This window comes from Bos javanicus, chromosome 10 (genome assembly GCF_032452875.1).
Source record: "Bos javanicus breed banteng chromosome 10, ARS-OSU_banteng_1.0, whole genome shotgun sequence".
NCBI classification, from domain to species: Eukaryota; Metazoa; Chordata; class Mammalia; order Artiodactyla; family Bovidae; genus Bos; species Bos javanicus.
This window is the reverse complement of record NC_083877.1, coordinates 54,505,900-54,533,299: the sequence shown is the minus strand read 5'-3', so window position 1 is coordinate 54,533,299 and position 27,400 is coordinate 54,505,900. Positions and strand designations below refer to the sequence as shown.

General features: G+C 36.0%; 2 protein-coding genes across 12 annotated transcripts in view; one reads left to right on the top strand and one right to left on the bottom strand.

The window, feature by feature from the left end:
* Positions 1 to 140: 140 nt before the first annotated feature.
* PIGB (phosphatidylinositol glycan anchor biosynthesis class B) lies at positions 141 to 25,966 on the top strand. Of its 3 annotated transcripts, none has more exons than XM_061431222.1 (13): positions 189 to 276; positions 2,109 to 2,236; positions 3,023 to 3,155; positions 3,571 to 3,688; positions 7,117 to 7,221; positions 8,779 to 8,909; positions 11,663 to 11,803; positions 13,085 to 13,136; positions 18,019 to 18,230; positions 19,147 to 19,211; positions 22,491 to 22,704; positions 24,687 to 24,867; positions 25,196 to 25,966. In XM_061431222.1, exons 3-13 carry the CDS (start codon positions 3,145 to 3,147, stop codon positions 25,331 to 25,333), a joined length of 1,368 nt encoding a protein of 455 aa, XP_061287206.1. In that variant the 5' UTR covers positions 189 to 276; positions 2,109 to 2,236; positions 3,023 to 3,144; the 3' UTR covers positions 25,334 to 25,966. The 3 variants fall into 3 exon arrangements, with proteins under 3 accessions (XP_061287204.1, XP_061287206.1, XP_061287205.1); XM_061431221.1 differs by lacking the exon at positions 189 to 276 and adding an exon at positions 510 to 596; XM_061431220.1 differs by lacking the exon at positions 2,109 to 2,236 and having other exon boundaries at positions 141 to 276.
* The window catches only part of CCPG1 (cell cycle progression 1), a 42,021-nt gene continuing 40,173 nt past the window's right edge, over positions 25,553 to 27,400 (bottom strand). For 7 of the 9 annotated variants that reach the window (XM_061431211.1, XM_061431218.1, XM_061431210.1 and 4 more), the window contains one exon: positions 25,553 to 26,336. In XM_061431211.1, coding sequence (XP_061287195.1) covers positions 26,147 to 26,336 — 190 coding nt within the window. In that variant the 3' untranslated portion in view covers positions 25,553 to 26,146. The remainder of the gene's footprint in view (positions 26,337 to 27,400) is intronic. The other 2 variants (XM_061431219.1, XM_061431214.1) reach the window with 1 other exon arrangement.

The window sequence follows — 27,400 nt, the reverse complement described above, 5'->3', positions numbered from 1 at the left end:
GCTATCTTCGCGCCTTCCGGCACGGCAGCTTACTAAGGCCAAACTTAGTGGGCGGAAGAGCAACGAGCGCCGCTTCAGCCATCCATTGCTGGGGACGTTGGCTGCTGGCGGTCCCCAGTGGACCTCAAAGCTGATGCAGAATGGAGCGAGACGACGGCGGAGGCGGCGGCCTCTTTTTCCGCGGTCTCCAGAACCGCTCTCATGAGAAGACGAAGCTGCGAACGAGAAAGTCCACCTTGTATCTCAGCCCGCAGAAGAGCACCGGGCGCTGTGGGGGTGAGTGAGGGGGTGTGGACGCCGAGCTGGGTGGTGATGGCGGGAAATCGGCGACCCTGAACGAGGGCTCCATCTACTGGGAGGCCGGGAGTTGGGGGGGCGTGGTGCGCCAAGAAATTGCATTGCGCTGGAGATGGGATTCTAGATCCCCGTCTCTTGCAGGGCACTGTATTCTGCATTGTTTTGTGCCAGCTTTCCGTAGCCATGTGAAGTGAATAAGCATGATGTGGCCATCCCAAGTCAGCGAGGGAGTGGCCACCCTGACCCAGTGTTCCCAAAGTTTCGTATCTACGGAGGGCTGATTCCTGGAGTGGAACCAGGTCTGACCCCCCGCCACGTTGCTTTTTCCTGCTGGCCCCTCCGCCTTTTCTTTGGTCTCGACCCCAGCAAGTGGGATTCTGATCTGTCGGAGTGGGTTTGTAGATAGGTTCCTCATTCATTCATTATATATTGCGTGCCTTGTATGTGCCGAAGGCTGTTATTTAAGGGCCAGTTCTGAGTACAGTTTTTTCTGCCTAAGGCCACAAAGAGGAGAAAAGGAGAGAACAAGGTTTTCGGACAGCAGATACAGTCCAGTAGGGAGGTTTGTTTCTGAAAGATTAAAGTTCACAAGGGGCACTACGTGGTGTTGAATGCACCAGTGAGAACATTTAAAATGTATTCCTGCATTCTTTGACCTAAATCACAGCAGGATCCTCTATGACTCACCTCCTAGTGTAATGGAAATAAAAATAAACCAGTGGGCCCTAATTAAACTTAAAAGCTTTTGCACTACTAAGAAAACTATAAGCAAGGTGAAAAGACAACACTCAGAATGGGAGAAGATAACAAATTAAACTGACAAAGAATCTTCAAAATATATAAGTAGCCCATGCAGCTCAATACCAGAAAAACAACCCACCCAATCAAAAAGTGGACAGAAGACATGAACGTACATTTCTCCAAAGAAGACATACAGATGGCTAAGAAACACATGAAAAGATGCAGAACATTGCTCATTAGAGAAATGCAAATCAAAACCACAATGAGGTATCATCTCACACCAGTCAGAATGGCCATCATCAAAAAGTTTACAAACAATAAATGCTGGAGAGGGTGTGAAGAAAAGGGAACTTTCTTACACTGTTGGTGGGAATGCAAACTGATACCACCAATGGAGAACAGTATGGAGACTCCTTAAAAAACTAGGGATAAAACTACCATACAACCCAGAAATCTCACTACTGGGCATATACTCTGAGGAAACCAGAATTGATAAATACACGTTGTCGTGAATTGAAAAAGTACCCCAATGTTCATTGCTGCACTATTTACAATAGCTATTACATGGAAGCAACCTAGTTGTCCATTGGAAAATAGTACACATACACAATGGAATATTACTCAGCTCTAAAAAGGAATGCATTTGAGTCAGTTCTAATGAGGTGTATGAGCCTAGACCCTGTCAGAGTGAAGTATGAAAGACAAATGTCATATATTAGTTCATGTGTATGTTGACAACTGAACAATGGAATCTAGAAAGATGGTGCCAGTGTGCAGGGAAGCATAGGCACAGACATAAAGAACAGACATTTTGGACCCAGAGGAGAGGGTGGGATGATTTGCGAGAATAGCATTGAAACATGTATGTTACCTATGTAAAATAATAGCCAATGGAAGTCTGAGTATGACATGGGGCACTCAAAGGCAGCGCTCTGTGACAACCTGGAGGGATGGGGTGGGGGTGGGGGGTTAGGGAGGGAGGGAGGGGACACGTTATACCTGTGGCCAGTTCATGTTGATGCATGGCAAAACCATCACAATATTTTAATTACCCTCCAATTTTAAAAAAGGAAATGTTCCTGAAGAATAAGGAATGAAAGTGCAGGAACCCAGAATGATAGTAAAAGACTCACAGTGGATCAGAGGCAGGCTGCAAACTCAAGTTGCCAGGAGACAGAAGAGGCAAGGCTAAATACAAGTAAGAAGTCAAAGGACCCTATATTTCAGTACCAGCCAGTTGTTTGCCAGTTGAGCTCTATGTTGCCAGATCTTAAGGAGTTTTGATATGCTACAATACAGATGTTAACATAAAATCTGATTTTTAAGTGTTGGCAACTAAATTCACATTTAAAAAATCTGTAGTGTGTAAGATGTCCATTTGTGGTTAAGAGGACTGGAGTCAACATACAGACCTGGTTTTGAATCCTGTTTTACAACCTTTCTAACTTGGGAGAAGGCAGTTTAACTTCTGAGCCTCAGTTTTCTCCTATAAAATAGGGCTAATGCTACCTTCCCCCTAGCAATGAGGACTAAATGACATAGTGCATGTAAAGGAATGAATTCAGTGCCTAGCATACAAAAGCATCAATAAGGACTATTTAAAGTGTACAAAGGACCATTTTATATGCCAGTATATGCACATATACAAAATGTTGCTTCCGAAGTTAGTAATTTGTTAGCTGGTTTCTTTCATTATATACACATGTATTAGCTTAAGGCCTTAGTTAACCCAATCTCTTTTTCAAAATGTATCTTAATATATGATTTGTTAAATGAAAGGAGTGGTAATCCCCCATTGATAAGGCTATGGCGCTTTGCCTAACCTCCCACCCAGGTCTGCTTTTGAGTAGTGTGGAGGGGCTGGAATTCACTACTGCACTTTAACAGAGCCTGAGCAAGGGGCCCATCAGAGCAGATTTTTGTTCTCCAAGTGGAAGTTGCCTGACTCTTGTGCTACAATTACCTGTTTGTTCATTTTTTTCAGATCTTGGTGAAAACATTTATCTGGTCTTGTTTATCATAGCATTACGAATATGTAACTGCTTTTTAGTCCAGACAAGTTTTGTTCCAGATGAATACTGGCAGTCTCTTGAAGTTGCACATCGTATGGTTTTCAAATATCCTTTGTAGTTTTCTATTCCTGGACTAGAAATGTGTATTCATCTCAGAAACTGTGTCAGCTCTGATATGTTTTCAATCAATTTTCCATATCTTTTCCGAGTAATTTTAACCTATAAAAGTGTGCCATTATTTTAGGCTAATATTTCTTCTGTACTTTCTTTGGTGTTAATGTACTAAGCCTTTGGTATATATTCCCACAGTGCTCAGTAATGTGGAGGATATAGATGAAGTAAAAAACATTCCTGCTTTGAAGAAATTGTTTAGTTAGCCAACTACATTTTTATTTCCAATACCCTGTATAAAATACTATGTTTTTATTTAAGCTTCTTTGCTGAAAAATAAGTTTTATATGTAGAAATGAAAAGAGGTTCTGTTTCAATGCTACTTAACATTAGTCCTTAATATTACTAATTATGGTTATTTGACCTGGGAATGGACAGAAAGATTGAGGGGTTATACTTACCCCTTAATCTTTGCAAGCATTTACAAGATTCTGCATCTTTTGGGGAAAGACAGTGTTCATTTGCTGGTAAGTTTAAATAAAAGTAATCAAAATAGTCATTAACAGATTTCATCCTTTTTTTAAGGTTAATGTATATTAATATTAAATGTTAATGATAATTATTATTTATGCAAGTTTGTTTTTAAAATACTGTTGCTGAACTCTGTATCTGGGAAGCCCAGGGTTCAAAGACACACGGTGATGTGTAAGCGTTCAATATGTGCTAAAAACGTTAAGCATTAGTGTTCTGCTGTGAGAAATTCTATTAAGATATACAGATGTTCAGAATGACTATATATTATTTGTACTTTAAAAGTAAATTTCCTTCATAAAAGAATCACTTAAGAAAGTGATATATCTTATTTTTTTAACTTGTAAACATAAAGCCATGTTATGTGAGCCTATGAAAACTAAATACATATAAACCTACTCAGGATTTAGTGCTGAAATTAAAAATTAGGCAAATTAACTTGACAAAAATATATTGATATGTACAGTCATTGTGGTGTGTAGTAATTAACCATCAAGAGTGAGCAGAGTTGTAATTCCAAGATAATGAATTTCTGGGGTCAGTGGCCAAGAAAAGATACAAAAGAAGAACTAACGTTGCAGAAGTTTTTCTAACCTCATTATCAACATCCTTTAAGCTATCATCAAGTTGGACTCAACAGTTTGGCCCTTTCCCATTTTCTGTTCGGGAAGTGGCCCAGAATTCTAAAGGCAGCCCAAATCCTGAAAGGTTTTTTGAAGCCTGGAAAGACACTGAGGTTGTGGAGTTTGGTTTAGTTCTCTTTTTTTTAAAGGCTGTATTGTACCCTCCCCTTTACAATGATACCTAATTACCCATTAGTGAAAAACAAAGACCATATTGGTGAAATTGATGCTTCATTTGAGAATATCACAGGGAAGGAAAATTGAGAGCAGTAGGAGTTGTTTCTTCCATTAACACATGTAGAAGTTAGGAACTGTGAATTGTTTTTTCATCTCTCACGACTACCCACTAGCTTCTAGATATGCAGGATATTCATATTTGCCTAGGCAAATGTATATACTATCCCAGAAAATAGGTTAGATTATGAATGAAGGAGTCTTCAAGAAAGAACTTGAACAGAGAACCATTATGATTCTGTCAGTCATCATACTCTCATCTTGATTATTTTAAAATAGATTATATAATTTTGAAACCAGAAGGTTGTCAGAGAAATGATGAAGAAAACAGACCAAAGTCACTGCATATTAAAAGCTAAAAGTAGATCCTATGTCTACTTATTCACAGTCCAGTGCTCTTTCCAGATAACTTCTCTCTAAACTTCATAAGGTATGTGGACAGAATTAAGGATGGCTTAGAGCTCTGCTGTTCAATACAGAAGCCACCACTCACATGTGGCTACTCAAGACTGGAAATGCTAGAAATGTGGCTAGTCCAAATTGAGACGCGCTCTTAGTGTAAAATCCATACCAAACGTCAAAGAACTAGAGCAAAAGAAGAATGTAAAATATTTCTGTAATTTTTACATTGATTAAATGTTGAAATATTTTAGATATAATGAGTTAAATAAAAGTATTGAGGTTCATTTTACCTGTTTTGACATTTTTCACTTTTTGACTACTATAAGATTTAAAATTCAGTATATGGCTCACATTGTATTTATACTGGAGAGCACTGGCTTGGAATACTGTGAGAAGAAGAATAAGAAGGGAGACCTGTTGCGGTGGGAGCAGTGTACCATAGTGGGGGTTTTGAACAGTCAGAAGATGGCACACAGACATCCAGCTCCTGGAGCTTCAGGAAAGGAAGGGTCAGGATCTTAAAGAACAGGAATATAGAATGGTAAGCTACCAACAAAGGCCTAATCTTCAGGGTTCACTCCTGTCACATTCCATCTTCTCTTTACTCCATCACACTAGTTTTTATTCTCCAGCAGCCATGTGTAACACTTTAATTCTTGTCAAGGCCTTATTATAACCTGGAAAATTATGATAAAGTCTGGAGAGACTGCTAAAAACCAGAAATTTACAACTCCATTTATTTTTGTGTTCAGCTAAAATCTATCTACTTTTAAATTCAAGATTTTTACATAACACTTCAAAAAGTCCTATTTATCCAGGATAAACATCTCCAGTCTTAAAACCTCATAATCATCTTGTAATTTATTAATGTCTAATCTTAAAATGTGGGTCTTGAAACTGAACACAATAGTGAAAGCTAGGGCAAGTAGCTCAGAATATAGTGGCTCATTAAGTTCATAAATAACTATACTTATCTCAGTGCACAAGAATTCTTTTAGTATTTTAGTGGCTACCTCAACACTCAGCTCATATCAAGTTTGTAGCGAAATTAACTTTTCACATGAAGTATTTGCAGACCTGGGAAGTGAGGAGGAGGCTGATAGATTCTTTTGCAGGGCAAACAGAAGGTGAGTACAGAGGTGCCTTTTACTGTATATTACGGGCACAGTTTAAGTGGAATTATGAAGTACAATGTACCGTTATGATTTAAACATATACTTACAGAGTACTGATAAAGGACATAAAGCTAAAGTGTTAGAAATCACTGACAATTGAAAGTAAAGCAGCTCTAATTATAACGTAAATTTAGTGAAGTTTGATGCAATAAAATACAGATTTACATGTAAATTTTTAGAAACACATCTTCTGAACAAACTAAAATTAAGTTGTGATCTACCAGCAAGTGTTTAGTTTGTTAATGATAACTGTGACACATTTTAAAACTCAAAGATATTAATGTATGATATAGAATCATTAACTGTAATTGTTATAATACATTTACTTTCTTTTTATTCTTCTTTAATATCTGAAAACCATATTTCTATAATAATAGACTACAAAAAAAGAAGCAACTCACATTATTGATATTGCAGGATAGCAAAGCAATGTAGTTTAGTAGCTAAGAGCTTTGGAATCAGGCAGACGGGTTTGAACCCTGACCTCCACACTAACGAGCTCTGCAGTTTTGCGGATATCACTTAACCTCTCTGTCCCTGTTTTCTCATAATCCTGTCTCATAGGATTGATAGAAGGACTGAATGAGCTGATATACATGAAGTACTTAGTATGATACTTAGCCCACAGTATTGTAAATGTTTCATTTAAAATTACCTACTGTTTTGCTAATGAAAACAACTAAATGTGCTTCTAAAATACAGCCTTCACACAATGAAATGGGCTGCTGGCTACTTAAAATTAATAGTATTGTAATACATATATTATAGAGAGAACGGGAAAGATAAAGCTATCTTTTGGTATTTCCATGAAAATTAATGCAGTTTTTTTTGTAGAAAAACAGGTATTTTTGCAGAAGAACAGAACAATGCATCTTTTTTTAAAACTAAGAATGGCTTTCAATCAATGTTGGATAAGCTTGTTGATTTCTTATGGTTTTAAAGTGTGAACTAACCAGATGTTTTTAATATCTTTTTTTTTAACTAATGAAGATTTGGATTCCTAGACTTGCCCAAGCACTTCTGTCTGCTATAGCAGACTTGAGGCTTTACTCATTAATGAAGCAACTAGAAAATCAGCAAGTAGCACGATGGGTGGTAAGTTTAAAACACGTTAGAAAATCTATTTCCTTCATTTCTGTGAGCGTGAAGCACGTGAACAGGGCAGTCAACATGACTGATTTTCCCAAGGCAGTTTCAGAAGATAACTTGTACAACTTTACAAAGGCACTTCCATAATTCAGAACAGTAAGATGCAGGTGGACATGCTGTCTCCTTCTGAATGAGCCCTACGTGGCAGAAACCATTGGTGCCCTGCAACCCTAGAGAGGCCAAAGCCTAGGACACAGCCTTGGGAAGCACCATGACTCGGCTCAGTCCTTGTCTCACTTGCCATAATATTCAGTAGGAACAGTTCTAAACTATTGCCTACCACATGGACTACCTCAGCTGTTTAGAATCCTTTCACTATTCCTCCAACTACCTGCAACTCAGGCCTAAGAATTCTCTTCTCACTGATGCACTCTTTCACTTTTGGCTAGAATGGAAAAAGTACAGAAGATTGTCTTTTGTTATTTGACTTACTTCACAGTGAGGAGATTCTCAATCTCCCATTCAAATCCTGAATGATTTTCCCAGTTAAACTATCCTAAAAAGAGTTATCAATTAAGTAAGCTTATATAAGCCAACTTAGAAATCTTAGTACCTTTTTTATAATTCTGTTGGCAAATATATTTCAAATTCCAGATAACCAATTTACCAACACATTTCTGAAATACAATTTAGTGTTAATTTATTAACATTATTATTAATATGACATTTCTGCAGATAGTGTGTTGATTTGCATTAAAGACAGATTACTTTAGCAATCGAGTCCTTCAAGGATTAAGTCAGTCTCTTTAATTTGTGCTTATATACACTGCCCAAGGCTGAACCTAAAACATCAGAGACATAATGCCTTTAAAATCCTTCCTCCAAAGTGGCAGTACTATGATCGTCTAGTTCAGGAAGAGCCTTTAACTTCACAAGAAGTTAATTGGGAACATGTTTTAAAGTCTGTATTGGAAGAGATAGGAAGCTGGTATGACATGTTTTAACATCCTTGAAGCAACTAAGAAGTTTCTTTTAAAGGCATTTGTTTTTCAGACTTAATGATGCTTCTGTTTGCATGTTCTACCTAAAAGTAGTTTATTAATTTAGTCAATTTCCAAATTAGAATTTAATGCTTTTTCCTGATAAGTCACTTTATGTGTGTGTGTGGTCTTCAATTTCCCTTCAGGAAACAGGACATTCCAAACCAGGTCAATAAAAATATCAAGAAAATGTCAGTAATATACTACAATTTGAGTAATACCGATTATTAAATTCTAGCTATGAATTTCAGTCTTTAAACTCTGCCGTCAAGGAATCTGCATTTTTTTATATCTTTTATTAGTGTGAAGTGAGATTTAAATCAAATGAAATGTACCTGAAAGAATAAACTTAACTTTAACAAATATAGGTCTGATTATCATAGACATGTGTTTGATATAACTTCTTAAAAACGTTTGGGCATGCCCATTTTTAACATTAGACTTGCTTGCTATTTTCCTTAGAAGATAATACTAAGCTTTTCCATTTCCTACTCCATATATATTTGCTTATAATTGTTCTTAGTTTTTTTGCCAGTTATGCTCTTGGTTCACGTGGTATTGCTGTACCAGAACTCTTACAAACACCATGGAAACTGTTCTCACTATAATTGCACTTTTCTACTATCCTTTGGAAGGTTCAAAGTCTATGAACAGGTGAGTTACAGTACTGTTACAATTATGTACAAAACTCTAAAGCATGGTTTTGAAAAATCTTAAATTATTAATATATTGCAATATCCAGTGGACTCCCCCAGTATTCATGAAGGCTATCAGAACCACAAATTCACAGTTGATTACAGCAGGAAAGAGAGTTTAATAAAAGGACTGTTTACAAAGGTATAAACAATGTTTAGAAAAGCTAGTAAGGGGATACCATAGTATCTGACGGAGAAAGCAATGGCACCCCACTCCAGTACTCTTGCCTGGAAAATCCCATGGATGGAGGAGCCTGGTAGGCTGCAGTCCATGGGGTCGCTAAGAGTTGGACACGACTGAGCGCCTTCACTTTCACCTTTCACTTTCATGCACTGGAGAAGGCAATGGCAACCCACTCCAGTGTTCTTGCCTGGAGAATCCCAGGGATGGGGGAGCCTGGTGGGCTGCCATCTAGGGGTCACACAGAGTCGGACACGACTGAAGTGACTTAGCATAGCATAGCATAGTACCTGAGGGCTAGTCACACAGAAGTTTCTGTTATCCTTTGGCCTCAGGGAGTAAGGAGAGGAAACTTTTACTGAAATCCCTAGAACTCTTTTAGAGAGGACCCCAACAATAGAGGGGTACAGCCAGCCTTTATCCAAGCAAGGTAAGAGCAGGGTGAATAACATACACTGACTCTTCTGCCCTCCAGTCAAAGAGAAGCCAAAGAGCAAGGCAGCCCACTGATACAGTCCAATAGGTCACCCTCCCTACACCCTGGGCAGGTGAAGAACAGAGTAGATCGTGAATGGCAAATAGAAAATACATGGACATGGTTTGGGTTTATATAAATTGGTATAAAATACTAAGAAAAAGGAACATCAGAATAGGGTTTCACTGTATTCTGGGCAGGTTGTCTGGAGGAGCTAATGTGTGGGAGAAGAGAGGAATGAGGCTATCATGGCGTTTTGCCCTTCTCCAGAATTCAGATTTTATAAGTAGCAGGGTACCAGTAGCTTTGAGAAGCATGACACAATTAAACCTGATTTAGAATTCTCTCCTAGTAGCAATACTGAGGATATATTAAAAGGGAGAAAGCTAGAAAATCTGGGAATCTAGTTAAGAAGCTAGTATCCATTCTTCCTTATATACAAGGTTGTTGAGGATCAAACCAAATAACATCATTTCTGCATTAAGACTCTTGACTGCTAGAATAGGCATTCACTTTCGTTACCTATAGATGAGGATGTATAAACATTGATTTCTATCAAATGAAAATAGAGCCACTTTCAAGAATTAAATGAGAATCTGTAGACAGTGTGTCCTATTACACAGTAAGTGTTGAGTAAGTATTGACGGTGACAATGATATTAAGAAATATTTCTGCAAAATTAGAAATAATGACTATGAAAAGATTCCAAACAGGAGACACAACTATGAGAAGATTTTAGGCAAGTGAGAAGACTTGATGTAAAATCATGGCAATGAGAAGGAAAGTGGATGTATGGGATGAAAAGTTGGGATTTAAGGTGACTCCAAATTTTTAGACAGAAAATGAGTGATACTGTTAAATACTAGACACTAAACAGGTTTGTGAGAAAGTTAAGGGGTTTATTTCATATACTTTGATTTTAAATTCCAGTAAGAATTATGTAGAAATATTCAGAAAGGAGTAAGAAATCCAAGTTGGAAAATTTGGAGTGAGGTTAGGTAGGACTAGATACATTTGGGCATCCTCTAGGTAGTTTCACTATGGCAGAATTTGCAATTAGGCTGACTACAAGTTCAGACCAAGCCAGAGGTGTTTTATTTCACCTGCTCAGTGTTTTTGTTCTTTACCTTAACTACTTGGCAAATTTTTTAAATTGGGAGATTTTACCTAAAATCTTGATTTCTAGTTTCTCTTGAAAAAATGTAAGGCCTGGCAACATTCTGGGCCAAGCTTCCTGCATGACACTATTGGAGGTCCCATGCAAATTTTTATTACTTACCTGGTCTCCATAAGAATTTGAACTTGAAATCCCTATTACATCTTCACCAACATTGGACATTTCTTTATAGTTACTTATTAGTCAATAGGTGTATCATAGTACCATAAAGTTCTTTTGCCACTGTCTGTCGCCTTGATGATTATTAGGTGCTCTCCTTCAACTATTTATTGAAAGAGGTCCTAATAGTAAAAACCCACATTTCTATCCATGATCATATAGGTTTTTACAGTAAGCTTTTTTAAAATCAGGTGTATATCTATATATGTATACACAGATATATGTATCTTTCAGATGGGCAAAACTACAAGCCTACTTTCTGAACAAAACCACATGTGCCCAGAAGCCCAACATTGCCTAAATAATCCCAATGGTTCTTTAAAAGAGTTTTTTTTTTTTCTCCCTTAGAAAATGTGTGACTGTCTTTTATTTTGGTAGGAGACACTTCCACCAGAAAAGGATTTGACAGAGTTTTATGGTTAAAAGTTGATATATCTCTCAGTAAATAAAACTAACATTAAGATTAGAATAACTTCTTACTTAGAAATACTAGAATATTAAGTAAAGCTGGAAAAGACCTTACATACTACCTCTTTTTTATGGACAAGAAAAATTAAGAACCATAAAGTTCAGGTAAGTTCCCCATGTTCAGATAGCTATTTATACCAAAAAGAAAATGCTCTAATTAAAAAAATAAATATATATAATACCACAGAGTAAATAGATAACCTCTGAACTCACTTCCAAGTTGTCTTAATAATACCTTTTCCTTACGTATAGTGTGAAGTACTCATCCCTGGTGGCACTTGCCTTCATAATCCGTCCCACAGCTGTTATTCCATGGATACCTTTGCTGTTCAGACATTTCTGGCAAGAACAGAGAAAGCTTGATCTTATTCTGCATCAGTTTTTACCTGTAGGGTAAGTATGGCTACAATCCATCATATTAATTTTAATAAATTAAAGATTATGAACAAGATTTTACATCTTTTTAGTCAGGTATATCTTCTAATATCACTGAGAATTATCAGACCAAGGAAACATAGTATTTCCAATTTTATATTTTTAGTTGTGATTCTTAGTATTTTAATTTGCTTAAATGATCCTGGGAGTTTTTCTAAATTAGAACTTTCCTATGCTTTATTTCTTAAATATTTTTCAAATATATTTTAAGGATATTTGATTCCTTCACATTTGTATCGGGTTTTATGATAACCATACAATATATATTCACATATTACCTGATTTCACAATTCTTGGATCTAGGCAATGTAGGTGTGTTTTTACTTTGTGATACAGAAAATGGAGGGCTTGATGAAATTAAACTAGCCAGTGTCACTGGGTTGCTATGATGAAAATGGGATTGAAGCCCAGGTTCTCTAACTATATTTTGAGCTCCTAGGATCAGAATTATACCAGGTACCTAGTGGAATATACAAAATAATTATTCATTGAAGGAATGAATGCACTTTGACACTTAAAACAGTGATCTTTTTAATATATTAGTATTCACTCTGTACAGGCTATTTCTGGTAGCTATTAAAAAAGGACAAAATCACATGGTGGCTAAGTTGCCACTATTGTCATTTCTCAGATTTATTAACTGTTTTGATTGTAAAGCATTCATTCAGCAAATATTTAATCCTGATATGTGCTAGGTGCTGTTCCAGATGCTAGAGATACAGCAATTTAACAAAACAAAGTCCATTCCTTCATGAATTATACATTCCAGTTCAGGGAGACAGCTAAAAACTATGATTAATTTATGTGTGAAAAACTTGAGAAGTGACAATGCATGCTGTAGGGAAAAATCATGAGAACCTTCAGCTGAAACTACAGACCCAGTCAATATCCTAAAAAGTTATGAGATCTTGAGTCAGAGATACCCAGCTAAGCTCTGCCTGGATTCTTAACCCACAGAAGCTGTGAGATAATAAATGCTCATAGTTTTAGGTTGCCAAAACATTTGGTGGTAATTCATTATGCAGCAATAGGTAATACAGAATTTATTACTTTTAAAAAGTTTAAATACAGCTTTTTTCAATGAAATATCTTTCAAAACGTGTAAATCCATATTCAGCTGGAGAAACTTTTGAAGCATTTTTAAAGTGGCTTTTGATGCTATATGCCAGTAAGTCATATGCCATTGCTGGATTTTCAGTAGGTTCAAAGTGTTAGTCACCATTCTGTTTTGTTTTTCAGATTTGTCACTTTGAGTTTGTCTCTGATAATTGATCGTATTTTTTTTGGTCAAGTAAGTAAAATTAACCTTTTTTTTTTAAGTTACTTTAATATAGTCACTTTATTACACTAAAAACTCAGCCTTACTTTTTAATCCATGAGTATTTAGAAACATAGGCAAACCATTTTTTTAATGATATGGGATATATTAGGGAAAAGCTAGTAGCATATGCCTTTGGTTCACTTTGCTGTACTTTCCATATAACAGAATTGTGTATTAATTGAAATTGTGTATTAATTGAAATTGTGTATTAATTGAAATTCTAAGAAATCCATTTAAAGTACTATTGTCAGGTTTGTAACAATAAAGGTTAACTTTTAAATGATTTTAGTTAACTTCAATTATTCAGAATTCATTTTAACCAGAATATTCTTTAAGCATCTGGTTTAATCTTATTGGTAATAGATTTAGTATCGGTTCAGTTCAGTTCAGTCGCTCAGTCGTGTCCGACTCTTTACAACCCCATGAATCGCAACACGCCAGGCCCCCCTGTCCATCACCAACTTCCGGAGTTCACCCAAACTCATGTCCATCGAGTCAGTGATGCCATCAGCCATCTCATCCTCTGTCGTCCCCTTCTCCTCCTGCCCCCAACCCCTCCCAGCATCAGAGTCTTTTCCAGTGAGTCAACTCTTTGCATCAGGTGGCCAAAGTATTGGAGTTTCAGCTTTAGCATCATTCCTTCTAAAGAACACCCAGGACTGATCTCCTTTAGAACGGACTGGTTCGATCTCCTTGCGGTCCAAGGACTCTCAAGAGTCTTCTCCAACACCATAGTTCAAAAGCATCAATATAGGTTTAATCTAATAATAATGGTAATAAGTTTAATTTAATTGGTAACAGCCTCTGGTTGATTTTTAGTTCCCTGTTTTTAAGTCACTTATAGGTCTGGAATCAGATGCTATTGTCTAAAGCCTAGTGTATTAAGATGTAAGATCTTGGACCAGTTATTCTTGCCAGTTTCCTTATCTGGAAATAATTGTGGTACTTGTCTCTTAAGGTTGGAGGATTAAATGAGATAACACATGTAAAATACTTACAACACTGCATGGCAAAAGTGAGCACTTAATGTTAGCTGCTATTGTTATTACCTACTTTATGCTGTTATGCTGTAATTCAAAGTGCAGTGTTTTCATAGCTTTATCTTAATAGGTAATGTGTGATGCCATAAGATGGTACTACAGTAAAATTTTTAATATGGGTACCAAACATATAAAAATTATTTTCATTAATTCTTTATGTCTACATGCTACACTGTCAAAATGGGCATAAACAATTATACTCTCTTGAATCTCAAAAACCTAGTGTTTTGCAAAGAATACATTAATACTTTTAAAAAGTTAATAAATGATTTCACTCTTATTATAAATGATAATGAAAAGAGAACCATACAAAATCAATCGGATGCAGCAGAAGCAGTTCTTAGAAGTTCATAGTGATACAGGCTTTCCTCAAAAAACAAAGAAATTTTAAAATGAACAACCTAAACTTACCACGTAAAAAGAGTTAGAAAAAGAAAAACAAAACCAGAAGTCAGCAGAAAGAAGGAAATAATAAAGATCAGAGAGAAAATTAAGAGATGAAAAAAATCAGTAAAACCAAGAGCTGGTTCTCTGAAAGGGTAATAAACAAGATTGACAAACCTCTGGCCAGGCTCATCAAGAAGAAAAGACAGAGGACCCAATAAATTAAGAAATGAAAAAGGAAATGTTAACAACTGATACTGTATAAATACAAAGCAACATAATACTATGAACAACTATATGCCAACAAATCTGACAATCTAGAAGAAATGGACAAGTTTCTAGAAACATTCAGTCCACCAAAACTGAATCAAGAAGAAATTGATTCACTTCTTCTTGAATTGTGCTCTTTCAATCACTAGAGGACCAGATGGCTTCACAGGCAAATTCTACCAAACATGTGAAGAGCTTATACTGATCAGGATCACTCCCAAAGACATTCTGAGAAGCAAAACTAGACAAAGATATCACCAAAAGAGAAAATTACAGGCCAATACTTTTGATGAATATTGATGCAAAAATTCTCAACAAAATATTAGCAAACCAAATCCAAAGACACACAGAAAAGATTGTATACCACGACCAAGTGGGATTCATCCCAGGTTCACAAGGATGGGTCAACATAGGCAAATCAATGTGATACGACACATAAGCAGAAGACAGAAGCCACATGATCTCACTAGATGCAGAAAAAGCATTGCCATAACTCAACATTCATGATAAAAAAACTCTTGCCAAAGTGGGTATAGAAGGAATATATCTCAACATAATAAAAGCTATTTAAGACAAACCCATGGGCTTCCCAAGTGGCTCAATGGTGAAGAATATGATTGCCAATGCAGGAGACACAAGAGACGTGGGTTCAATACCTGGGTCAGGAAGATCCCCTTGGAGGAAGAAATGGCAACTCACTCCAGTATTCTTGCCTGGGGAAAATCCCATGGGTCGAGGAGCGTGGCAGGCTACAGTCCATGGGGTTGCAGAGTCAGACATGACTTGAGTGACTGAGCACACACGCATGACAAACCCATAGCCAATTTAATACCCAATGGTGAAAAGCTGAAAGCCTTCCCACTAAAATCTAGAAGAAGATAAGGATGCCTACTCTCACCTCTTCTACTCAACACAGTACTGGAAGTCCTAGCCATAGCAGTCAGATAATAAAAGAAATAAAAGGTATCCAAATTGGAAAGGAAGAGGCAAAATTGTCATTATAGCAGATAACATGATACCATCTATAGAAAACCCTGAAGACTCCACACATAAACTACTAAACTGATAAATGAACTCAGCAAGGTAGCAGGATACAAAATTATCATACATAAATCCTTTGCATTTATTTACACTAACAATGAAATATCAGAAAGGGAATGTAAAAAAAATAATACCTTTCAAAATCACACCACTCAAAATACTTAGGAACAAACCTGACCAGGGAGGTGAAAGGCTTATATACTGAGAACTATAAAACATTAACAAACGAAACTTAAGATGATTCAAAGAAATAGAAAAGATATCCCATGCACTTGCATTGAAAGAATTTATATTGTTAAAATGGCCGTACTACCCAGAGAATCTACAGATTTAATGTGACTGCTCCTATCAAATTACTCATGACATTTTTCACAGAACTAGAACAATCCTAAAATTTATATGGAACTGTAAGAGACTCTGAATTGCTAAAGCAATCCTTCAGAAAAAGAACAAAGTAGGAGGCATAACCCTCCCAGACTTCAGACAATACTACAAAGTTACAGTAACAAATCGGCATGGTACTGGCACAAAAATGGATATATGGATCAATGGAAGTGAATAGAGAGCCCAGAAATAAACCCACACACCTACAGTCAATTAATCTTTGAAAAAGGAGGTAATAATATACAATGGAAAAAAAGACAGTCTCTTCAGCAACTGGTAATAGGAAAGTTGGACAGTTACCTATAAATTGATGAAGTTAGAATACCCTGTCTCACCATACACAAAAATAAACTCAAAATGGCTGCTTAAACATAAGACATGACACCATAAAACTCCCTAAAAGAGATCATAAGCAAAATATTCTCTGATATAAATGATGCCAATGTTTTCTTAGGTCAGTCTCCCAAGGCAACAGAAATAAAAACAAATATAAACAAATGGGGATGGGGAACACATGTACACCCATGGCTGATTCATGTCAATGTATGGCAAAAACCACTACAATATTGTAAAGTAATTAGACTCCAATTAAAATAAATTTTTTAAAAAAGAAAAATACCCAAAAAGAAACCATAAAAAAGAAACAAAAAGACAACTTGAACAGGAGAAAATATTTGCAAATGATACAACCAACAAGGGACTTAATTTCCAGAATATGCCAACAGTTCATATAACTCAACAACAGAAAAACAAACAACCCAATCGAAAAGTGGGCAGAAAACCTAAACAGACATTTCTCCAAAGAAGAAATACAATGGCCAATAGGTACATGAAAAGATGTTCATCGTCACTATTAGAAAAATGCAAATCAAAATTACAGTGAGGTACCAGTTCACACTGGTCAGAATGGCCATCATTAAAAACTACAATTAACAAATGCATGAGAGAATGTGGAGAAAAGGGAACCCTCTTACACCTTTGGTGGGAATGTAAGCTTATGGTACAGCCACTATGGAAAACAGTATGAAGGTTCCTCAGAAAATGAAAAACAGAATTACCATGTGATCCAGCAATCCCACTCCTGGGACTTTTTCCACATATCGAGACAAAACTTAAATCTAAAAAGATACTGGCACCATTATGTTCATAGCAGCATTATTCACAATAGCCAAAACATGGAAACAATGTAAATATCCATTGACAGATAAATGGATAAACATACAACGGAATACTACTCAGCCATAAAAAAGACTGAAATAATGCCATGTGCAGCAACATGGATGCAACAAGAGATGATCATACTAAATGAAGTCAGTCAGATAAAGACAAATACCATTATCATTTATATGTGGAATCTATAAAATAGGACACAGATGAACCTATCTGTGAAACAAAAACAGACTCAGGGACATAAGAGAACAGGCTTGTGGTTGCCAAGGGGAAGAGGGTGGAGGGAGGGTTGGATTGGAAGTTTACGATTAGATGCAAATTATTATATGGACAATGGATAAACAAGATTCTATTATATAGCACAGGGAACTGTATTCAGTATACTATTATAAACCATAACAGTATAAAAAAGAATTATTACATATTCAAAATTATCAATGTAAACTACCTAGTATTCAGACTTCATTCTGATTTAATTTCATGATTATGCCAAATTCCCTAAGGCCAAAAACCCATACTTGGCATTAACACATTTCTATTTCTTTTTCCTTCAACTATCCCAGTGGACTCTGGTTCAATACAATTTTTTGAAATTCAATGTGCTACAGGATTTGGGATCATTTTATGGTTCTCATCCATGGCACTGGTACTTCAGTCAAGGATTTCCAGCTGTCCTGGGTACTCACTTACCCTTCTTTATTCATGGCTGCTTTCTGGCCCCAAAGAGATACAGGATATTTTTGGTGACTGTGCTATGGACACTGCTAGTTTATAGGTAAGATTTTATTTGTTCAAATAGTTCATTTTTTAAATGTTACCAAGAAATTAAATTCTTTGAAAGGTAAACTATTTATCTTTTGCAGGTTCATTAATTCTTATGATTTGTTAGTGGGGATTATTTAGCAGATTGAAAATGCAGTGATTATGCTGGTTCTCAGGGCTTCCCTGGTGACTCAGTGGTAAAGAATCCGCCTGTAACACAAGAGACGTGGGTTCAATCCCTGGGTCGGGAAGATCCCTTGGAGAAAGAAATGGCAACCCACTCCAGTGTTCTTGCCTAGGAAATCCTATGGACAGAGGAGCCTGGTGGGCTGCAATTCATAGGGTTGGAAAGAGTCGGACACGGCTTAGCGTTTAAATATCAAACAAATGCTGATGCTCAGATCATCTGAATACTTTTAATACATTCTCCAGATCTTCCCAACCCAGGGATCAAACCCAAGTCTCCTGCATTGCAGGCAGATTCTTTACAGTCTGAGCCACCAGGGAAGCCCTTCTGATACATATAGTTTGCTTAATAATATTATATTCAATTTTAAGAGGTTGAAAATTGTATTTGCTTTTAAAAAACAGAAACTACCACAATTTTAAGTACTGTAATTCTAAATGAAAATGTACATTTCTATTTGAAATTTGAGTAATATTACTTGCGTTGGTAACAGAAATCCCTTTTTTTAGAATGCAGTTGTACTTTAGAATTTCACTTTGACATCAACTGTTGGCATTACTTTTAACACATCATCACCACCATATAACTGAAAAATAGACTGATTCCTGAAGCATGAAATTCAGTCTCATAATTACAAAAACAGATCATGTTAATTATATTCATTTTAAATACATTAATTTCTTAAAGTATCATTTAATATGAGAAAATAATATCTTCTTTGAATATCTTCTTTTTATTATAGCATGTTGAGCCACAAAGAATTCAGGTTTATCTATCCAGTTTTACCATTTTGTATGGTGTTCTGTGGTAAGTATTTTTGTAAAATAGAGAAAAAAAACAATAATAAACCAAGGACAATCAATGTTTATTAAACTCTAAAATATTATTTTCTACTAGGCTAAGTAAGGATTGCTCCTTAATTACAAATTGATTATATTACTGCAGCTTTCCCTTTCTGTAGCCAAAATATCCATTTTCTTCCCTAAATGCCCTTTTTCCTGTGTCCTGTAAAGTGAGATAAAAATATAAGGATCCAGCATCTATAGCACCTTTTGATGGTGGTCCTTCTGGCTGTTAGAAATCTTTCACTAAAAAGTAATACGTCTATTTCAGAATAGCTAATTTAAATTTATGGTTAAACTACAAGTTTTACATTCCACAAATGGAAAATTAATGTTGAAACTAGTTTTTAATGCTTTATATACATTTATCCTTTCAAGACTCAGTCCCAACGCATATGCAGTTTTTAACGTGATTCACACCTCTGGTTTCATTTGCCACCTTTCTCCGTATCTCCACTAGGTCTTTGCAGTAAGTTTTTTACATGCGACTTCTAAAAGTTTTATATTACTAAGCTCTGGAAAATATGAATTTTTATGTTGGTTTGGAAAATTTATGAATTGAAACTTTATTAACTTAAAGTTTAATTCAGAATGATTTGTTGGCTTGCTTCAAATATTAATCACTAAAAAAAGAAAAATCACTGGACTATGGAAGGAAGAAATGATAATCAAACTGGACCTGGAGGCTCATAAAAATGAGGGCATTAATGGTATCAAACTTTTTACTTAAAAAACAAACAGAAAACCCTCCAAATTCATTAAGTAGCCTTCTTTGGTCAAGTATAAATATCATCTCCCATATCTCAGCTGTATGTACTCTCTTTAGACACAAACATACATATCTATATATTTGAAATATCTAAAGTACTAAAATGAAAGTTAGTGTCATATAATATCTTTATATAGTCATACTTCATCTACAGATGCAGACACAAAAATATAAAAGTCTAAGAGCTACTTGGCAAGTCTTTAGAATAGTGGGATCATTTAACAGAACAATTCTGTTCATAAAATACTATTCAGATTTAGTTTTTTTCTTTTTAACAACCACTTGAGTTAGTTACAATTGTTTACTTTTCACCCAGGTGAACACTGCCAGATGCTACCGGAGGACAAATATTTCTGTGCACATTTTGGTTTCGTTTATTTAGGAACTTGGTTACATTTCATTTTTATAATCTGTTTTTTCCACCATTCTATTTCTCTGCTCTGTGTCTTTAATAGTGTTTTAAAGACTGAGTTGTCTAAATCCTCATTCCCATTCCAAGAGAGTGAATCTTTAAGTGGGAGGGTCTTGGTAACCTGTTTCCAGTCCCAAACACTGAGATAAAATGTTCATGTGGGTTGTAGAGACACCTTTCTAATGAAAAGAATCTGCTTTTCTTCCATCTTGTGTCCATTCAGATCCTTCAAGGACAGAGACCTAGAAAAACCCCTGATCCTCTCACAGGATGTGAGCTTTTCCCTCAGACACGTGTACCTAAGGTTCCTGAGTGAGCCAAAAATTCTGATTCCTTGGAGACTTGTACTTTCACTAAGAATTAGAACTGTTAGGCCGAGTTCCAACAACAAGACTAGTTAAGTAGTGAGTTCACCTAGACCAAAGTCTGGATGTTCAAGAATGATTTCAGACAACAGTCTCCTTGGAGTTCCAGATGTTTTAAATGGCACAGTTTTCTGGCCCAATTTTCTTTTCTAGCCACTTGAAATCTTGAGTTATATTGTACCTCAAATCTGTTTTTACTCTATTCTTATGTGACCCATATTAACCTGATTTTATATATACATGACAATTCTATTGGCGATTGCAGTGTAACAAGTCACCTCAACACTCAGTGGCTTACAATTATTTACAAATTGACAGCTCAGGTGGGTAGTTCTCCACTGAGCTCACTTATGCAAATATAATCAGCTGCGGAGGAGGTAGGCAGCTCTGCTGAACTAGGCTGGGCTGTCACATACTTGGGATTCAGCTGGCTATTGGTCAGGGTACCTCACCTCTGCTGGGGGCTCTCATTCTCCAGCAGGCTATCTGGTGCTGAACAAGCTGGGTGTAGGCAGGGATCCAAGGGAGGCCCAAGCATGGAACCGGCACACTGCCACTTCTACCACATTCTTTTAGTCAAACCAAGTCACAAAGCCAAGCTAAATTAAGAGGACAAACTTCAGGCTAGTGTGGGGACAAGACACAGGAAGAGAAATAACTACAGCTGTTTTTTTCAATCTACAGTAACTTGTCTTGCCTAATTTGAACTTTCCCCAATCCCACCCAAAACACCTTAATTCTAGATCAGAATGTTGGCTTTGATCCTTAGTGAACTGTATAACCTTGTACCTCAGTTTCCTTACCTGGAGAAGAAAGGTGTCACTAGTCTAATAATGCTGAAATTCTTAGAGTGAACTTGTCATTTGAGCTGTTTCCAGTTCTGGGCTGGGTTTTTGCTTAATCTGTTTTTACTACAGTGGCCGTTGCAGACCTGCTTGTCTCTGATTAGGCCACTTTGTTTTTCCATATTCTAATCTTTTTAGCCAAACCACACTTGTGCTGTTTCAAAAGTCAGATAACCAGTGTTACAGAACTGGTTCCTGTACCCTCCCTCCAATGACCATGCTCAGAGGCATCACTTACACCCTCTTAATTTTCAGCATCTCCAGATTGCCCAACACAACAGTGAAAGAAACAAACAAACATAAATCTACTTCCAGAAACAGATCCATGCCACCACTCACAAACTGACCACTGAAAATCTCCCAGGAGCCTACTGGTATATTTTTCTAAGAATAATACAGACATTTCCTCCAGAATTACTGAGACTTGTATGTACACAATCTGTCACTAGTGCTTGGGAGATAAAAGAGATAAGTAAATGGAATAAAAGCAAGTTCTATATATTTATCAACGATGTACCAGGACTGGCGCTGTACACACATTTCCCCCTAATATTTGAAAAAGGTACTGTTGTGGATGGGGAAACTAATGCCAAAGCTAGAATTCAAATCTGGATTCCCTATAGGTCAATTCCTTTTTCTAGAAAAAGGTCAAGACCTGGATGATACTGGACAATGACAGTGAATAGTCAAGAGAAATTACAAACATGACCCAATGCTTATTACATGTTTTTCCATGACAGCATTTCAGCTTGTAGTACACTTCCATTAAAGATTATATTTGCAATTAATATTCACTTAGCTATAAGAAAAAAAATTACCAGTGTTACCATTCAATGTGTCTATCTTTATATAGGATACTCGCTAAACAACTTGAAAACATGGAAGAAACCAGCTCTAAGTTTTCTGTTTTTATCAAATATGCTCCTTGCCCTCTATACTGGTTTAGTTCATCAACGAGGTACTCTTGATGTCATGACTAATATTCAAGAACTCTCTTACAACAATACAAATGTATCTTCAGCTTCAGTACTTATGATGATGCCTTGTCATTCTACCCCTTATTACAGGTAATAAAAGTTGTTCACTAAATGCTATGACTATAAAAACTACTTTAAAACTCCTTTCAGATTCCTGAATTTAAATTAATTGGTCAAATGATTATAAGGCATTTGAAACTCCTGTTTATGTCAATGAAAATCATATACCACTTTTAAATATACTTTAATATTCAAAACAACTTACATTTAAATACTCTGATCAAATAAACTTATACAGCATTTTATACTACCTTTAAAAGGTACTCTTTGTAAAAAAAAAAAAAAAAAAAAAAATTCAGGTATCATTGATCTTAATACAAACCTTTGTGATACATCTTATATTTACATAATTTGTAAATGATCTCAGAACACAGGATTCAAGTCCAGATTTACTGATGGGGACTGCTGTCCTGGTCTTAAACCAGTGTTTTTACTTTCTTTAGGTATCAGCTGTCTTGCCTGTAAAAGTTAGGGAATTCAATTAGATGATATTCTAATGCTTGGATTAAGTGTGTCTGGGAAATAACAGTGAAAGTGCCTTAATTATGCAGGGCATTTAAAAATACATCATGGACACTAAGCTTGTATTTCAGGGAGCTATATACATCAATTGCCTAATAAGGATAAAAGGACAAAAAAAACAGCTTTCCTTTAGAAAATTCTTTACCTGTCTAGAGTTAATCTGAAGTTAATTTTCCATGTGCACATTCAGTCAGTATCAAAGTTGGTATCATTTTACAGTAATTGAACACTTTTGGAATACTCTGCTTAACTCAGTCATTAATGCCAATCATTAATAGGCTTTTTTGGAAAATTGGGATTGTCCAGCAAAAGCCAGTTAGATGGATGCAAGACCTCAAACAGCCCTTTAACTTGCAGATAGGATCTAGTCTATATAAAAAAGACTAGAGCTGAGAGAGGGATGTTCACTCTCCCCATATTCTCAGTAGTGGTAACTCCACAGAGAACAGGAATCCTAGAGGTACCATGATGCTCTCCCATACATGGCTGTAGTGACTGGTATCTTAGGCTTTGCATAGTTCACCTAGTTCTCATCTTAGGTTTTTCCAACAATGCACAATGGAGCATGCGCACACACACACACACACAAAAGTATGATACCTACCTCTGAAATATAAGGCTGGCAGCCTTTTCTCAATTGTTTCTGCTTTCCCCTTGAAGCAAGACCTTCATCTTCAAAATTGTAAAAGTCATGAAGTATTAAGATCCTGTGTAAATTTACTTTGTACACATTTCATAGATAAAAATAAACCTCTATCAAATATTTATATTAATTTTTCTGAGGCAAAGTTGTAAACATGGCTTTTTGCATGTCCCAAGTAACTGCTTAATCCATCTTTTCTGCTGCTGCTGCTGCTGCTGCTGCTAAGTCACTTCAGTCGTGTCTGACTCTGTGCGACCCCATAGACTACATATACTCTAATCTTCCAATGCCACAGTAAAACTGTTACTTATTTGGATTTTGATCCGTGAACCTATGTTGTTCTTTTTACTAAATCATACTTATATAAATATTTAAGAACAACAAAAGAAATAGGAAAAACTTGTCGCTTAAGAATTCAGAGCAGAAAGAGGAAAAGAAAAAAGAATTCTTTATCCTTTCGGGTTCATGACGAGTTTTCTGCTTTGCCAGATATTACTCTCTTATTAACAAGTAACATACCTGGTCCCAAAGCCCCTGTGCCTGGAACACCTACTAATGTTCGAGAGTATTGAGTCCCACAAGCTGCGGACTGACTTCCCACCTTCACATGGAGTTTCACTCTTTACTTTGGACTTGAGGTTATGCTACCTACACTGTATAAGAATCTTTGTCTCCATTTTTTGAGAAAACTGCATTAAAGATGTGCCTCTTCACCTTAAGTGAAACCCAGTTTAGATTCAGATTTCACATTTTGTTATGTAAACATGATGTATCTTAAGTGTAATTTGAAAACTGTCACAATTTTTTTTAACTTCTTGTAACTATAATGGTAACTTTCTTTTTATAGCCATGTCCACTACCCGCTTCCAATGAGATTTCTCCAGTGTCCCCCAGACCTGACTGGAAAAACTGATTATCTAGTTGAAGCAGATATGTTTTATCTAAATCCCTTAAAGTGGTTGTATATGGAGTTTCAAAATGATTCACAACTGCCTACTCACTTGATCATCTTCAGCGTCTTGGAGGAGGTAAGGGAATATGAAAAAAGGTATAATTTGGTATTTTATTTTATCTCAGGTTTAGCAAACACTCAGATAAATTTACAATATCACTTTTTTTAATGGTCCCTTACAACACATATTTTATTAACTGGTCTTTTCCCTGGTCAGAATCAGCCCTAGTTCTATAGAACTACCAAGGAATATGTGTTACTTACCATGAGTTATTTTATTATGAAATTGCATTGTTTTATTAAGAAAAAAGTTGCAGAAGAACAAATAGGTCATTCTTAAATTCATGAACAGTACTCAACAAAAGGTGGCTTTTATTTGCTTAAAAACATTTATTTCCTTCTAGGAAATAAGTCCTTTCCTAATTTCAAACAACTATGAGAGAACTGCCGTTTTCTTCCACACTCACTTTCCGGAGAGTCGAACTGGAAGTCACATATACGTCTATGAACGGAAGTTAAAAGGGAAACTCAACCAAAGATGAAATTCTGAACTATGTTTAGATCTTAGAGAAATAGAGATTGCTGAGCAGAAATATTCAGATGTTGCTGAAAGATGCTACTAAATACTGGGTAAAACTCATGGAACTAGCCAAAACCACTATGAACTGCTTTACCAAACAGCACTACTGAGGAAATGTATGGGGAAAAAATCACAATATAAAATCATATATTAATGCAATGCCAGATTTTAAATAAAGACCTTTAGTTTTCCTCATGGTGTAGTTTTATTGTTTCTTCCACAGTATTCAGATGTGCAAGAAATTTCACAAGAGAACAAGTCAGCAAGTTCATAAGAAGGCAGCAAATTCTTCACAAATCAACGGGCTCTTGAACCCACAAAAAGACAAGAAGCAAGTGTAAGGTTATAAAATGTTAAAGATGAAATTCCATCACAATGTACTTTTTCAAGCTCTACTGGAAATTTAACACAAATATCAGTGTTAATTACACTTTGTCATGTATGATTTGAGCTTGCTTTAAGCTCATACACTGAAAGGAAGTCTCATTTCATGCACAAAATGTGTTGCATGCTTGGCTTCCTTAATAAAACTACAGCTGAATATTTTCAGTGCCAAAAAAAAAAAAAAATTCAGCAAAACTAAACTACAGGAAAATGCAAGTTAGTAAGCTTTTGCTTGATACTTCTGAGTAATAATATAAAATCATCAAACTATACTTAGAAATGATAAAAAGACATTGTTATCTTGATAATTTCATCTTAGTTTCAACACCAAACAGTAAAGAAAGCATCCAAGTTTCTGTTACAGTTTTCTAATTTAACTTAGTTGTGAAGGTCAATATTTAGGATCAAAAGGTAACTGCCCCAATTCTATTTCAAGGTTTGCCATGTGTCTTCCATTAGTGCGACCATATTTATGCCATTTACCTTCCCTTTTATAAGGTTGTGGCTGAGGGTGCTTCTGCTCTTGTTTTCGATGCCTGGAGCTTTCAATATTTACCATACGTTGCTTTTTATCTGGTCGACTGAAAGCAGTAAACACATTTTTCATCCAGGTTAGAGTTAAATTTATTTAAACAAGAAACAATTTTAATGTTTTTTCTCCATTAATCTATTATCTGAACACTGAAAAAGGATAGTAAATGAATCTGAAGTATATAATCCTAGTATAACCATATAAAAAAGATTTCAGTGAGTTTATACTTTTATCCTACAGAAAGAAAAAATGGACAAACATAACTGTGCTGGCAAACAGGGGAAACACTCAAAAGATAAATAGAAATGTGACAATAAAATAATGAGATGTGTTTCCATTATTTTTTCTCCTTTCCTATTAAAATTAATTCCCCCTCCCCAAGTGGCTTCCTCCCTCAGCAGGGATACATACACAGTTCCAACAGAGTTCCTCCCTCCCTCCCTCTTTTCTGCATGCGCATGCATGCTCTAACAGCTAAGGCTTATAAACAATATCTACATGTAGTTCTTGATCTCCATAATCACACCTTTGTCACTACTTCAACAAAACACTCCATGGCCGTCCAATTCCCAACCAAGACATCCATTCTTTTTTTGGGGGGCGGGGGGGCAGCATGTAACATTATTCCTTTTACTTGAGATGATTTTCGATTTTCACAATGCCACTCTGCCCATCATTCATTCTCAGCCTTCTTTCTCTACAATCCCTTAGATGTTGGTGTTCTTCAGGAGTCTGATAAACACCTCCAGCCTAGACTATCTACATATACAGAGTCTGGACTAGAGACAGAGTCACATAACTAATAGCTAACAAATTCTCCCTACTTATGTCAATAAATACCAACCACAATTCTCATTTTCAATTCCCCTCACCCAAGCCCTGGTATTCCTTAGTGTAGCTAATGTCCATATATAACTAGACAGTTATATATATAATATACATATATATACACACACACCTATAACTATAGACATATATATGTAACTATATACTAGTGACCCAACCCAGAAATCTCAAAAGGCATTGTTACTTTCTACTTCTATTTCGTAAGAAATAGCACCGATTTTACTTACTATATACCGTTCAAATCTGTCCCCTCCTTTCTATTCCTGC